We start from the raw sequence: 16,083 nt of genomic DNA on the forward strand, positions 1-16,083 counted from the left end.
TCTGGAGAGGCTGACTGTCTTTATTTCTGTGACACAAGAAATGGTTTGTTTTTTTTTTTAGCAGAGTTGGTAATGTTTTTCAACAAGAATATGACCCGCTATCAACCCTGATATAAAACTGGTACATGTTCAGCAACAAAAATTCTGTAACAAATGTGTGAACCAGAGCATTGGGATGTTACTTTATTTGGTTTTGGTCAACTGTCACAACTGTAATAGATTCTTGTCACAGCATGACCACTTTTAGTGTGCCATCTTCCATTAGGGAAAGTGTAATTGTGTAAGTAGAAAAGAAAAAAAAATGTGTGCTACTTACCTTGCCAGTCTCTGTTGTGGCTTGTAGCAAGAAGACTGCTATGCACTGCCGATACCTGTTTTCATGCTGTATTAGGAAAGCATTTCGCAGGCTGAAGACTGTGGAAGATTGTAAAGAGGTGATAATAAGTGCACCTTGTACAGTTGTCAGTCCAATTTTATATCCTATTGATTATGCTTGAAGAAATGATATATATAATCATCTTTTCTGATTCTGCAATGCACCCTGATAGGGTGATTTTTTTTTCTGTATGGGGAAATTTTCTTATTTAAAAACATTAATTCCATTTGCATTTGATTTATTTGTAATTACTTTATCATTGTGCAGCTATAGTGCTTTTGAGACTAGCTGAGGATCATTAAGAAATATTTCCCTTCAAAGTGGATTAAATCATAATGAAGTTAGAGGCCCCATTTTTATTTTATTTAAATAAATTCACTGATGGCTGCCACATAGGGAAGTGGCTGCACTTGAGCTGATGGTGGCTTTGGTTTCTTCCTGAGTATGTGCCTGAGCTGGTCCTCCTTCTGGGCATGTCCCCAGTTGGCTGGCAGCAGTCATGTCTTACAGAGCCAAGAATGTTGCCACTCTGTTTCCTGACAAACTTTTGGTCCTGACCATGACTTTGAGCATCATGTGGTGGGTTTCTCTGACATGAATATCACATGCCTGGAATAATGGGGTAGCTTAAGCGTACTATGAAACAAGCTTGGCGGAAGAGGAGCCAAAACCCTGTGGCAGACAGCAGGCATACTTGAGTGGGCTGATAGTAGAAGGGAGAGGGATACAGCAACCTGTTCTAATGCTCTGGATTCACATGGCATTGATTTTTATTAAGTGGAGTTGATGGTGCTCTAAACAAAGCAATGGTGAGTGACGTGTGGGATTTCCTCCCTGTGAGCGCTGGCCCTAAGCAGAGCCCTGCTCCTGAATCCAGCCTGAGAAGAGCCCAGATCTCGAGCTGTTGGGACAGGGCAGCATTTTTCTGAACCTACTGCAGTTGACATATCTTTTTAATAAATTTCTCTAGTTCATGTAGCTTGCTCTAGAGTATTGTACCATGTACAATATCTTGCTGTGTAATGCTCCCTGTCCAAGCCTTTCCAAGGGCTCAAAATGTTCCTGCAAGATGGAGAACCCTATAATCCAGGTTTTATAGAAAAGGGAAGTGCAGTACAGACTGGTTAAATTAGAGCATGAATCAGCAGCAGAAATTTGTAGCAGCAGGGGAAATGTTTCTGAATTCATGCCTTCTGCCTGTCTGTGATTAATAGCAAATAGAACTTTGCAGTTCTGAAAATGAACTTTCTGGCGAATTTTTGGCATTCAGCTCTCAATAATATTTTCTAAAAGAAATTCTGTGGCTATAAAGATTACCAGTCTTTGATATAATAACATACCAGGGATCTGGCCCCTTCAAATGTAGTGTAAAGCATTATTAGTGGAGCAATAATAAGTAGTTGCAAAGATTAAATCCAGAGCAGAATGATAAAAGTGATTTTCTAATCAGAAAGTATGTTGCTGCTTACAGCCTTGAGAGATGGCTTTCTACTATTACATGTAAAATTACATCTCTTGTACAAGGTCATGGTGTTTGCAGAAAGTTCTACTTTTAGGGTAGCTTCCTGGTGTTATGAGCACACCATTTTATGTCTTACCCCTTCACTGACATATAGAAGGCTTTGGACTAGAATTATCCTGCATAATTTTTAGGCTTTTGCCTGCTGCCGAAAGGGTATTTCTATGATACTGCAACATACATTTATTTTCTAATACTTGTATTAAGTGTTTTTATTTCCAAAGTGAGGCCAACCCTCAGCAAACTAATAGATGCAAAAGTACTTGCTAGATCAAAAATCAGGATTTAATTTTTGATTAATGTGATGGATCACATGCACTTTCTTAGAACATGCTAACTAATCTTTTAGTACCATCATTTATAAAAGTCTCTTTGAGACTGATAATAAATTGGCAACGTTCCCCAAGGTCACACATTCCAGACAATATTTATTTTTTTTCCCCTGCCAAGGGTTATTTTCTGTTGACACTAGAAGGTTTGCTTGGTTTTTTACACAGAATGGTGGGAAACTGAACTGCAAGCTCCCTGTAGTAATTTTTCTCGCTATTTTTATAGTAACCCACTCCAAGGGGTCCTGCATTAGGATGGGGCTTTCAAGGTGTTGGAAGACTACAAGTAAGTAACAGAGACTGCCATAGCTACAACTGTAGCTGGTTAGAACAGCTGTATCTAGGAGAGAAGTCAGGCAGTGAGGTCCAGGGTGCAGGGAAGGGTCCTAAGCAGTGGCTGGGATGCAGAAGGCAACTTTGTCTATTGTTATGGTTGCAAGTGGATCACAGAAATAGAAAGGCCCTGGTTAGAAATCTCTGAATGTAGGAGATGCTGGCTTGGAAAAAAAAATCCAAAAATCTTATTCCCATCTCCATAATGGCTTTTGTGGCCAGTCTTTGAGGGTCAGACTGGAGGGTGGTTGCACTGCTTTCTCCACCAACCCAAAAGCTGTTGACTTTGCACCAAACCTGGGCTTATGCAAGATACAGGGCTGCCCTCCCCTCCACCCTGCAGGCAAGAGGTGGCCAATGAATTTGCTCCATTTCTGCTGGGTTGCTAGGGAGACTTACTGGGCAGGCAGACAATGCCTGGAGCATGTTTGAAAAAAGATTATTATTTTGAGTGTTCAACCCTTTACCCGATCTTTAGTTATTTGCCTTTTATTACCTAACTTTATTTCTCAGCATTGATGCTGAATGCTAAATACCCTGGGTGAATATATTTCAAAGTTATCATAAATTTTACAGGTTCCAGTTTTATTTTCCATATCTATTGATTTCCTACAGAGCACTCTAGCTCCCTAAGCTTTTCCTCTCAGTCTTTAGGATTAGGATGACCCTGGAGCCAAGAGATTTGTATTTCTTTTAATTCTCTTTTATATAGGAGGCTCCTGTGGTCTTGACATTGAATCATTGAATCATTAAGGCTCTAAAAGACCTTCAGGATCATCAAATTCAACCTTTGACCGAACACCACTGTGTCAACTAGACCATGGCACTAGGTGTCATTTTTTCTTGAATACTTGCAGGGATGGTAACTCCACCACATCCCTGGGCAATCTCTTCCAATGCTGAACCACACTTTGGTGAAAAAATTCTTCCTGATGCCCAACTTGAACCTCCCCTGGCTCAGCTTGTAATTTCCTCACCTGTCTCTAGTTGCCTCAGAGAACAAGATGACCCTCACCTGGCTACAACCTCCTTTCAGGTAGTTGTAGAGAGCAATAATGTCCCACCTGATTCTCTTTTTCTCCAGATTAACACCCCCAGCTCCCTCAGCCCTTCCTCATAGGACTCATTCTCCAGACCCTTCAGCAGGTTCATTGCCCTTCTCTGGACACACTCCAGCACCTCATTGTCTTTTTTGTAACAAGGGGCCCAGAACCAACACAGCACTTGAAGTGTGGCCTCAGCAGTGCTGAGTACAGGGGGGACAATCATAGCCCCGGTCCTGCTGGCCACATTGTTTCTGATACAGACCAGGATACCATTGGCCTTCTTGACCAGCTGGGCACATGCTGTCTCATGTTCAGCCAGATGCTGACCAGCACCTCCAGGTTCTTTTCCTTTGGGCCAGTTTTCAGCCACTCTTTGCAAGGCCATAGTGCTGCATGGGGTTGTAACCCAAGTGCAGCACCTGGCACTTCACCTTATTAAAGCCTCAACCCATCAATCCAGCCTGTCCTGATCTCTCTCCAGGGCCTTTCTACCCTCCAGCAGATCAACACTCCCACCCAACGTAGTGTTGTCTATGAGCTAACAGTGCCCTCACTTCCCTCATCCAGCAGGACTGGCCCCAGTACTAAGCCCTGGGGAACATCACTAGTGACTGGCTGCCAACTGGATGTAGCATCATTCACCACCAAGGCGAGATGTGTGAGAGCCTGCATCAGTGGCTCACACCAAGGGGAGGCGTGATGTTTCATGCCTGCTCCCTCACACAAGCTCTGATTTGGTGACTTCAGAAATGCAATTTTGGCAGGTTAAGGCCGATGGAGGTCGGTCCTCCTCTCCTTCTCACCCAACTGCACAGTAGCAGTTACGGGAGGTGGTTTTCCCCAATGATGCATTTGGATGTCTGAGAGCAAGGAAGCATTGATGTATAGTGGGTGATTTGCATCCTCTCAAGAGCTGATGGAGAGGTGAATAGGAGTAGCAGCAGGAGACAAATTTCCTCTCCAGCCTCCTGTGGCTGCTGTGCATGTGGGAGGACACCCAGGAGAGCCGTTGTAGTGGGATAGGTGAAAAAAAGCTGCATAACTAGTATGGAGTTGAAAATGCACTTGGGAAAGAGGCCCAGGGTTTGAGAGAGTGTCTTAACACAGTTAGGGCAAGGAAATACTTGGCTTGTGAGAAAGAAGTCATTGGGATTCTCGATACCTCCTTTGGGCTGAATGAATAATACCCGACAGTCACTGCTGCGTATGTGAAAGTCAGTGGTAGAGGCCGGGGGCCAGGGAGTGTGATGTCTGTGGCAGTAGCTCATGCCTCACAGCAAGAGCAGAACTGTTAAGCCAGAATGTGCTGAGGCACCGGTGTTTGCACTTCAGGCATCTGGGAATGGTTTGTGGGCAAACAGCATCTTATCCTTATGCTACCACACACAGAGTGCAATGATGTGGTACTTATGAAGGCATTCAGATGCATGCAGGCACATACCTGTAACATGGACGGGTTCAATGTTTTTCACTATCAGTCTGTCTAGTGGGATGGGCTGGTCTAGGACTGCGCAACATCCACCCTCTCTTATGAAGGACTGCAGCTCAGGAGTGAGAGAAGGACAGACAGGGATTAAGCTGGTGTCTGAGCCCCCATATTTCTGGGAATAGAAAATGAAGCTTGTTAGCTGGTTGTCTGCCATCTGCTCATGAAGTATAGGTGCTAAACAGATCTAAATTATGTGCTTTCTGTTATCAGAGATACACAGCTTATTTGCCTGAGGAATCTTGGAAAAACTCACTGGTACCTGGAGCTCTCCTGCAAAGTCACACCTTGCACTAAAAAGCCATAATAGAAACACAATGCAAGTTGACAGGCAGAAAACAGCCAAAGGCATTCAATAGGTGTTTTTCCCCTCCCCCACCTTGTTTTAATAGCAGGTCTTTTTCTCGATTCCTTGGAGGTGTGTTCCCCCATCTCCCCTCACATACACGCAGAAGACAGAATTCCCAGAGCTCCAGATGAGTTGCAGCCCTTCACAGAAGGTTCGCCAACACATGTATATGGGACAGCTCTCAATAGGACTTGCCTGAGGGTATGAGGTCGCTTGAATTTCTGCTTCCTTAACCACCCCTGTTTCTAAGGGATGGTGCTGCTGGTGGACAATCTCTCCCTGCATGCTTTCTCTATCTCCTTTCTCTCTAAAGCAGAACACCTGCTTCTTTAAAACAAAAACCCCAAGGACTCTTTAAATCAGAAACAGACTTCTTGTGCTTTAGCACAGGTCCATTTAGAGTTAGTTTACATCAGCTTCTTAAACTTAATTAGCTAGATGGACTCTTACACTGAAGCTTTAGGAGTTTCGAGTCATTCAGTGCCTTTTTGTGGCATTTATCATCTATAGAACTCTATAACACCATTCATCAAGAAACATTTTCTTAAGCAGAGTCACTATACCTCAGTTTTAAACCAGGGGAAATCAAGGCAAAGAGAGGACAATAGGCAGTATAGGAACTGAGAATAAAGCCAACCTTCCACCATTTTAGCATTTCCCTGCTGTTTTTTTCTTTTATTTTTCTTTCCAACAGTTCTGATATATCTGAGATAAAAAATTCCCAGGTTGTTGAACTCAGGAGTCATGCAGGGAAGATTAGGAAACTTTTTGCATTCTTGAACCTTTTCTGAGGTTTAAGAATCTAGCACATCAGAACAACATCAGAAAAAGATTAAGGTCTTTTAATGTAAATTCTGCCTGTAATAGTGTTCCTGTGACATACTGAGCCTAAAAGCAGGGTTTTGAATCAGTGTTATAGTTTGCTATTAGCATAAGGTAGTATCACCCGTTCTTCATGCTAATTGGTCATCTTGTATTTTTATCATTAGATTAATCTTCCAAAGTACATTCAAAATTCATACCAAGCTAAAACCCGTAACAACTGCAACCATGTATATCTCTATACATTATTACCTTTTTGTTACGTTTAATTTTGGTAATTAGCAGGAAATCATTGAATAGGAAGAGGTAGACATCAAGAAGTCTTGTGCTTTCTGAGAAGGAAAAAAAGAATCACTTTTATGGTGCGATTATTTTAAGGAGTTGCTATTTCTACGATGAGATATATCTGTGAATCACTGCATCTTATAAAATGCTTTCACCAGCAAACCCTGTCTTCCAATATAGTTCACAACTACTCATCCCTCAGTCTTCATTCTCAATCACAGTCAATCATATGTCTCTTGGTCATTTTGGCTACTAATACTTGTACCTTGTAGCAGCTACATCATTGTGATTAAACAACTACTTGCCTGCCAGGAAAAATGACCTGGATCAATGTTGTACAAATACAACAATCAGCATGCTATGGATAAGCAAGTCCTACCTGGTAACAGGGAAACTTCTGAAAATGGCAGAGGTAATGAAATAGGGAAGTACTACCTTTTCCTGATATGCTGCCCTTTTCATATGCCTTTGCAGTGATAAAGTATTAATTAGAAGCATTATAAAATCCTTTAAAAAACTACACAAAATAATGCTGACTTATCTTTTCCTTCTAGATTAGAAGTCATGAGGATGTGAGGAAAATCACAATAAATGTCTGTGAGAATGCTTCAAAGTCTTTCAGGTTAATCTCCAAGCCATGCTGAAAACTTGTGTATTATAATAAACCATAGGGAGCAATTTTACAAAGGCAAGACTAACTTTTTAAAGCCATTTTCTGCAGGAAACTTGGACTTTCTGATGGATTTGCAGAGTTTTGTCCTTTGACCTCCTTCTTGTGTATGGTTCCTATCCCTTTCCATCAATCTTTCTTTCCTTTCCCTCTTTGATACCAACTTGCTGTCCTATTTCCCTTCCAGAATCATGTCTTTTCTCTGCTGCAGACTTTATCCTTTATAATCTGCACCAATAGGGTCTCTCTGTGTGTGAAAAGTGACCATGAAATGCTCAGCTACTCTTCATGGCATAGGGGGTTGATCAGAGCGATTGCTTCCAGGAAATCTTGCAGGACCCTAAAACACTTTTTGGGTGTTTGGTTCTGAACAGTTTGGCTTGAAAACTTACTGTCTCTTTAATAATGCACAAAGCAATGTCAGTAACTATTGAAAATTAAAATTGTAACTAGGTATGGGTCAGCCAGCTGCATGGAGAATAAAGAAACTACTTAAGAGCCTTCTTATGTGCCACTGGAGTTTCAGAAGGCTGCAGAAAAGCAAATGGTATTGGACCTTATAAAAATTTCCCTTCTGTTAGTTGCAATGAGGTCAAAAACTTCCTAGAGGGCTCTCCACAACATTTCTTTTACAGCAGTTGGGCTTTGTGAGTGTTACATAGGAAGGAATTATTTGTTGAAACTCTTAAGTGTGGACAAAATTTTCTGTTTCTTTGATTTATACTGTGTTTACAGAGTCACTGAATGGTGTTAGTTGGAAGGAGCCTTTGGAGATCTCTGGTCCAACCTGCTGCTCCAAGCAGCCCAAGGTAGATAAGGTCATTCAGTCAAGTTTTGAATATGTCTGGGAAAGGAGACCCTGCACACTCTCTGGTCCTCTGTACCAATATTTGACAACCCTTACTGTTAACAAGTTTTTCTAAATATCTAATGGGGGAATACCTCATGCTGCAACTGGCATTGTTATGTTTTATCCTTTTCTGTGCAACTCCAAAATGCCTTTAGCTCTATCTGCCTTAGAACCAACCGTTAGGCACTTGAAGACAACAGTAATGCCTTCTGCAAACCTTCTCTTCCTACATCAGGACAAACCCACTTCTCTCACCTGCTCTTGTTCACACTTAGGAGATAACAAAAAGCCTTGCAGCTGTGGTCTTAGTGGTTTCAGTCAAAGAGGTACAATTCACTCTAATGCCAAATTTGTGTGAGTCTGTCATAGCTGTGACTTTAGGAGATGCTTCTTTATGTTGTGTGGTATTATATTTGACTTGTGATTTAATTTTTGTCTTGAAATATATTGCACTGAGAGAAGTTGCCAAATGCCAGGCCATTTTATGTTGCAGACTGCAGGCAGCTGGCTGTCTTGGTGGGTGAGAGTTATGCTCCTATGTTCTTCTCCATCTTCTAATTATGTATTGCAGAGAGAAATGTGGACACCCAGTGGTCACCCTTTCCTCTTGCACTGGGATTTGATGTGTCATTGAGAGAGCAATGAATTCAGAGGGAACTGTTGGCAGGAGAAGACTCAATGGCTTGCTTTCTTCTCTGCCTGCCACCCACTAAATATCAGTAGCAACCTTTTCTTCTGCTCTCCATGTCATTGATGTTGTGCCTTCTCCTCTGCTACTCTAATTCTCCTCACTAGGGAAGAAGAATGCAAACACTGAAAAAAATAGATTATGTCTCCTTTGCTGCTCCTTTTATAACAGCAGTAATGGTGGTGGAAGACAAAAAGGTTGATTGCCTTTTCTATTCATCTCTGCTCCTGAGGAAGAAGTGTAAGACTGGGCTCAAGTGGGCTCATTTCTGCTGAACCAGTGCTACAGCCCTGCAACCAGCATAGCATGCAGCTTCCAGCACCTCTTCAGATGGTGTTCAATTGAAGATTGGACTCAATGATCTCAGAAGTCTTTTCCAATATTAATGATTTCATGACTCTATGATGGTCTTCTCCAAATTGCCTAGGGTCTTCCTCCTCTTCATGTAAGGAGGAAATCCTCCTCTCCTGCATAGGTGAAGATTCTGCAGCAGCTGCCCAGTAAGCAGCCTGGGCCCTGCTACAAAACTGGGCCTCTGTGTGAACAGAGTCATGAGTCTCTGCTCTGCCAGGGTGATAGAAAGTGCTGTAGAAATCAACTTGCTTGTGTGGGATCACTGTGGCATTGATGGCATGTTGTATGAGTGCTCTGCTCATAAAAGGGAAGCCACCTGGCAGGGTAACACCTTCTGATCCAAAGCATCCATCAAAACAGCATACTTAGCAGAGACACATTAAAAATACACACAAATAAAAGTAGGCAGTACCTTTGGACTTTTCCGTAATTTTCAGTGAAACACAAGAGGGGTGAGGTATGTTAACGTCAGTCCCCAGGCATGTGGGGCACATTGTATAGGACAGTCTACACTGCCTGCTTCTCTATTGCTTCACTCTTCAGTATGACAGCAAATGCTCCCTTTGAGTGGCAGGCTTTGGCCAGCCAAATGGATTGCTTCAGCACCTGGCAGACTGAGTATCCAGATGTGGCAATAAACAATAATACAGACTACTTATCCTTTTGGTAGTTTGCCTGTATCTCAGTCTCTCTCTGACAAGCTTTACATTTGCTTTTTCTTTTGTAGACATGCCTAAGTGCTATTGCAGAAGTTCATTCTGGACTTTCCATAACAAAGTACAATTCTGTCAAGCTATCTCCCAACACAAGGACTTTCAGGGACATTACCTGCTAATGTCAGCCTCCCTTCATGAAGGAGAAGTCTGCTGGCTGAAGACAAAATGTTTTCACTGCTGTTTTCTCTTAGGCTTTGCTTCAAACACTTGACCCAAAAGAGACAGATAGAGAGAGAGTAGGGAATCTTGCATACATGATGGTGAACTGGGAGGTAACCAGCAGTTAAACAAGATGACCATATGTGTCTTCTTATCTCAGGCTAAATACATCACACAGCTGATAACTGAGCACTTCAGCACTGCTATTGCTTAAATGTATTTATGCTTTTGAAATGTTAAGATGGGTTTTACTTTTACAAAGTGAGTTTAATACTTTTTGCAGCCCTGTGTGTGAACAGACAAAATCCTTGAGTTGAGACTCACTTGATGATGTGCTGCTCAAAGTCTGTCTGTTTGGATAAAGGGATAACCACAGCAGAAAGGTGCACACTCAGGTATGTTGTGTAATTTTTTGTAATGTTACTTAAATGTAAATTGAAAATTCTTTCGTTCAGCTTGAGGAGTGAAAGAGGCAAATAATTTCTAATTCATATCTGTATAAAGTGGTGGTAATACTTACACATAGCCTATTTCATTCTGTCCCCTAAAAGAAAGTATTGGAGGGACTTCCTGGACAGTATGATTGCACTCTCTTGGATGCTAGCTGAGAGCAACCCATGCTGTCACCCAAGGCACTGTGTGTGTTCAGCTACAGTGTTTGCAGTGCTCAGGCTGCAGCTGCTCCTGTTAGAGCAGAGCCATCCCCAGTGAGTAGAATACAGACAACCAACATTAGACAACATTATAGATAGACAGGAAACTAATCCCTCCTTAAGTTAAAAATGCCCTTTCAAATCCACTTACCTCTGGGACAAAGAACCTTTTGTCACGATCCCAGACCTGAGGCCAAATTATGACCTCTTGCAGCTGCCTGAACTTCTGAAAGTTGTCCAGCCACTTGACTTTACCTTCCAGATCCCCTGAAATGTGTGAAACACCAGTTACTGCCAAGGTTGGAAAAAGCAGTCGTGCTTCTAGAAGATGCCCAATACTGATTTTCTCCAGTGAAAGCCAAAGTGCCTCACATGTGAGGCCCCTGATGAAATGTTGGCCTCATTGTAAAAAATGCCTAAACTCTTCTTAGATCAGCAGTCGCAGAATTTCAATTCATGCATTCAAAGATACTTAAATTCACTCCTTAATGAAAAGGTTGTGTTTACTAATCTGTCTGGGGAACAGAGGAAATCATATAAAACTCAATAAAACTGTAATCTTAAAAAATGTCTTTAAAAGAAGTCCAGCCTTTCTAAACTGTGTGGTGTAGTGAGAGAAAAATAATTTCCATTATATACAGCCTGATAAAAAGACTGTTGAAATTAATGAGAATTAATTTTGGAGGAAGTATTGTAAGAAGTGACTGAGGTATTTAACTTAGGTGGAGGTGCCTCAGAATGTGAAAAATGAGGACCGTGTCTTTGCTGATTCAGGGCCATTGTGGGGAAAGCTTTAATGGGTTTGCTACTTAAATTTCAACTTTTTGAGTTGAGTGATGTTGCAGATAATGATTTCAGACACACACCTTCCCACCAGAGGGTGAATACTGGCACTGAAACTGTTCTTAATGACTGATTCACGATCAAAAAATGAAGGGAGATCCTTGTTGGGTGTCTGTGAATAAAGAGGAATCACCCCTCTATCTTTGATTTCCTTGACCCAGAGGTCTCTAATTTCTGGAAGGGCCCATTTCTTTGCCAGTAATATTCCCCAGATACCACATGGTCTTTTGGGGCCATATCTGAAACTGCTGTCCTCCCAGCAGACATCCCCAGACGAGCAACAAACCCTTTTTATTTACCTATGGGACCTGTTCTGTGCAGACAACTTTGCTTCTTGTGTGGGCATTAGAGTAGACTCCACTTGAGACTTGGCAAGAAGAGAAAGACCCAAAATCTCTGTTTTAGGTGGTAATTCTGGCATTGCAGTATTTACGCAAGTGGCCCCAGATTTATGTATCTCTAGAAGATGTTAATTCTCTCTCTTCCTCATCTCCTGGGGATATGCTCAAGCCTTTGGCTTCCAGCACGAGGAGAAGGATGTCAGCAGAGAGTGACCCACCTTGTGGGTGGCTCAAGGCCCTGGTGTGCTGCTCGGGAGGATGACGCACTGTCTGGCACTTCTCCCTGTCAAGACTGCTGGGATAAGTGTTTTGCTGATGTACTGTCTTGTCTTTGATTTTGGTAGGGGCTGCATGAAGACTTTGGGGAATAAATCTGTCTAGTGGTGAACTATATGACCATAAGACACTTAGAGATGCATTTAAAGTTTCCTGAACAAGACTGAATTAGTAAATTATTTAGAATTAATAAATTATTTACTTAAGATAAAATGCAGGAAAAAGTTAATACCTGGACCAACCCCTTATTTTCCACCATACCTAAAATCTATAGCTGAGACAACTCTGCAGCTGGTTTACATGGTAGAACCCTGTCATTGGTGAAAGGTCACAGACGTAATATTCCCCTTGTGAGTGCAAATTTATCCTATTAAGGATCAGCTGAAAAAAATCCTCCCTAGACATAAATCCAACTCAAAGACTTCTTTGTTTGAGATCTTTCTTGGTTTGTTCCACTATTTGATCTACTCTTAATTGTTTGCCTCAGATGATTCTGAGAAAATACAAATGACTCACTGGTTTGAGAGTCCTGTGACATTGCTCAGAGAAACTTTGACAGCACAACATGGCCCCAGTCATTCACTACAGATTGAGACTCAGGACTGCAGAAAAGCAGTAACACCCTCTTGCATTTCTGCAGAGGAACTGGACCAATTCTCACTTCAAAGGCCATAAACAAAAAAGCCAGGTGACCTGCTAGTTGGTAACTACATACATGACTTTTAACCATAGCTACTTACATATAGACTTTTCCACCTTCTCTTTCAGTGACTGGATAAGGCCTTTCTCTGTTTCATCAGTGCTTCTCCTCCAGATGTTGTTAAGGAGGAGGGGATAGCGCGTCAGTCGATGCAGAGGAGCAACCAGCAGCTCTGACAGACGCAACCTCTTGCACTGTTCATTTTGTTCACACCACTGCTGAAGACAAGGAGAACCTGCCTTAGGCTTTAGCTTGCTCCCTGGCTGGGAGGTGGCAAACAGTTTTCTGCATTATTAGCTGACTGTAATGAGATGGACTGATGAAACATGAGTTTCTGACACAGGGAGAGCAAGGGCAATGTAAAGGCTCTAGTCATGCTTTAATCCAGCTAGTATCTAAATCACACAGCCACTCATTCACTCTCCCCACCCCCACCCCCCCTGGGGGATGGAAAAGAGAATTGGGAAATAAATAAAGTTTGAGGTTTGAGATAAAGGCAGCTTAATGGGATAGAAACAGAAGAAAAAAATAGAATATACGAAACAAGTGATACACAATGCTTACCACCCACTGGCTGGTGCCCAGCCAGTCCCAGAGCAGAGGCTCCCCACCCTAGCCAGCTTTCCCTCTAGTTTATATAGTGAACATGACCCCATATGGTACGGGATATCCCCTGAGTCAGTTGGGGTCAGCTGTCTTTGCCATGTTCTCCCCTAACTTCTCATGCCTTGAGACTTCTTGTCAGGGGTGTGGATGAAAGACAAGAAAGTCCTTGACTTAGTCTAAACACTGCTAAAACATCACTGTTATTAAGATTACTCTCATCTTGAATTGAAACCACAACACTATATCAGCTACTAGGAAGAAAATTAACTCTATCCCAGCTAAAACCAGGACAGTTCTTTACAAGGGTTTCAGATTCACTTTCTGCACTACTGCTTCTCATTCCACATGCTGTAGCTATGCTATCAGATCAAACAGTGCTCTTATTTATCTCCTGATTTAATTTTCTCAGGAAAATGAGAAAATTAACTAAAGCTAGGTTTGAAGGCCACCTTATATTTTATTGTCACTGCTACTTGCCACTGGGGAACTTTTTCCTGAGCAGGAAAGCGTGAAATCCTTGTCAGGGAGCAAGTGATGTGAAACTCCAAGGCCCAAGCTGCGGTTTGCCTGCTACAAAGAGGTGTCCTCCCATTTTTGGGCTGCAGCTGAGGAAAGACCACTACTTCAGGTTTCTCTTTCTATCCCTGTGATGTTGAAGATCAGTCTTAAGTGTTTACAGAACACCCTGGTCTGTTATTGATGTCTGAAAGAGTAGAGCTCTCTCCCTGAGATCCCCACCACTGCGCTGGCTGGAGCTGTTGCTTCAGGCAGATGTGGTGTCAGCAAAAACAGAACCTGCTTTAGTCCTGCAACTTCATAAAGACATTCCTAATAACCCTTTCCAGCCTTAGAGGGAGGTAAATGCTTACTTATTGGTATTGTTTTGATGCCAAAGTAAAACGTTTGAGAGAATTTACAATGTGGTTTCATTTTTGTTTCTTTTTTTTTTTTTTTGCTGTAACCATTTCACTTTGTTAAGGTGAAGGTCACTGAGTTAAGGGATTATGTGCAAAACATCTGAATGACAGAGGCTATTAGTCTGTATTTTCTACCTACAGAAATGCAGCCAGTTCTTCCCTTTTCGCTGCCCCCTCTTATCTGATCTAAAGCACAAATACAAACTTCCATATGTGCAGGTGAACATACACTCAGAAGGGGGACTTTTCATTGGTGTTAGCCTCTGCAGTTCAAAAAATTGATGTGAAATGCTGTCTACACAGTTTTGTTTCCAATGAACTTTCCTAGTCTGCTGTTAAAATCCTGTCCTAAGGTAGGAATGCTGAAGACAACAAAACCAACAACAAAACCATCACTTTACTTTCAGGTAGATGCCAAAATCTTCTCTCTGTCTCAGTTTTTCCAAGTAGAAGACAGCGGAGGTATAATTAAGGCAATAAATCTGGTGTGTCTGGCAGAGGTCACCCTGGAAAAACTGAAGAAAATACTTGGAAATTTATCAAGAAGAAAAATATTATGACAAAGAGAGAAACAACAGTTTTGGTTTTGTAATGCACATTTTACCTGAGATTTCCTTGCAACTAGGAAAACAGGTGAAGAGGGAATTAAAAAAGTAAGGGGCAAGGTAAAGAGTAGTAAAAGTGTACTGCAGTAAAAACCCCACAACAATGCTCAAGCAACACATGGGAGTACAGTTCTAACAGCTCTGCTGATGTGTGACACATTCTTAGACTTTGTTCTCATTAAAAATACATGATGTGAAATTCATGTAGAACTTGAAGATAAAACCCACTATCTCTGAAACAGCTATGATGACTTCATGTAGCATGGTATTTTATGTCTGAGTATGTTAGATAGGTCTTAGAAATAATAGCTTAAAATCGTCTAGGTTGGAGATGTCCAATGTTGTCCATGATAAAATGCAGTTTTGTCTGGGAATCTTTCTGTCTCACACAAACATTAGCAATGAGAATACTTGAAGTCAGAGGTAACGGGTGAGAAACTAAGCTCTAGCCTACTTTTCCCTATTAAAAATCTTAACACTGAGGTAGGGTCTGTTTTAGTATTTTCCAGAAGTTTTCTAATGGCCTCTACTGCTAGGCAAAGGTCAGATCCATCAATTGATTTTCTCGCTGTTTTATTACTTCAAATTTTACAAACCCTGGGAACCTGTGTGGGTATTAGAGCTCTTGGAGACTGCTGTTCAGACAACTGCCTAGTTTACCACCCAGACTACTCAAAAGGGTTACAGGGCAGGCAGGGCTTGGCAGCAGCAGGACAGCGGCTGTGCTTCTCCCTTGCTTAGCAGACACAGGCCAAAGTGTAAGAGGTATTTCAGTCCCACTGAGCTCTTAATTAAGCACTTAGAAACACTTGTGGGTCTGATCCATGGAGTAAAAGAGGATCTTTGCAAAGGAGTGGAAGGAGGCAGGGAACATCCAGTGATGGGGTTGATGTCTTGTCTCAGGAAAACATCTTCCATAGAGTGGGAAGCTCACCTCTGCCACTGGCCGAGTCTCCTCGGGTCTGGGCTGCTCTTCCCTAGGAAGGGAAAATCTTTCCACGCTTTGTTCCACATACAGAGCAACTTTCCATGACCACTTCAAAAATGCCAATGAATAAAAGGAAAAACATCCTGCTGATAGGAGCTGTTTGGGTCTGAGACCAAACTGCCTGTGACACATGGCATGTCCTTGACTGACTTGTTAGCTCTAAAGCACCTGC

The 16,083-nt window shown here is 42.0% G+C and overlaps 1 protein-coding gene and 1 long non-coding RNA gene across 2 annotated transcripts in view; one reads left to right on the plus strand and one right to left on the minus strand.

Moving 5' to 3' along the window:
* The window catches only part of PLEKHG7 (pleckstrin homology and RhoGEF domain containing G7), a 31,638-nt gene that overhangs the window by 1,248 nt on the left and 14,307 nt on the right, over positions 1-16,083 (minus strand). The window contains exons 9-15 of the mRNA XM_071549937.1: positions 14,720-14,833; positions 12,836-13,010; positions 10,787-10,902; positions 9,936-10,029; positions 6,513-6,592; positions 5,045-5,204; positions 317-414 (exon numbers count right to left, since the gene is read on the minus strand). Coding sequence (XP_071406038.1) covers positions 317-414; positions 5,045-5,204; positions 6,513-6,592; positions 9,936-10,029; positions 10,787-10,902; positions 12,836-13,010; positions 14,720-14,833 — 837 coding nt within the window. The remainder of the gene's footprint in view (positions 1-316; positions 415-5,044; positions 5,205-6,512; positions 6,593-9,935; positions 10,030-10,786; positions 10,903-12,835; positions 13,011-14,719; positions 14,834-16,083) is intronic.
* LOC139669445 (uncharacterized) overlaps positions 10,265-16,083 on the plus strand; it is a 32,986-nt gene continuing 27,167 nt past the window's right edge. The window contains exon 1 of the long non-coding RNA XR_011697261.1: positions 10,265-10,377. This is a non-coding gene — a long non-coding RNA (uncharacterized lncRNA). The remainder of the gene's footprint in view (positions 10,378-16,083) is intronic.

This window comes from Pithys albifrons, chromosome 3, assembly GCF_047495875.1.
Source record: "Pithys albifrons albifrons isolate INPA30051 chromosome 3, PitAlb_v1, whole genome shotgun sequence".
In the NCBI taxonomy this organism is placed as follows: Eukaryota; Metazoa; Chordata; class Aves; order Passeriformes; family Thamnophilidae; genus Pithys; species Pithys albifrons.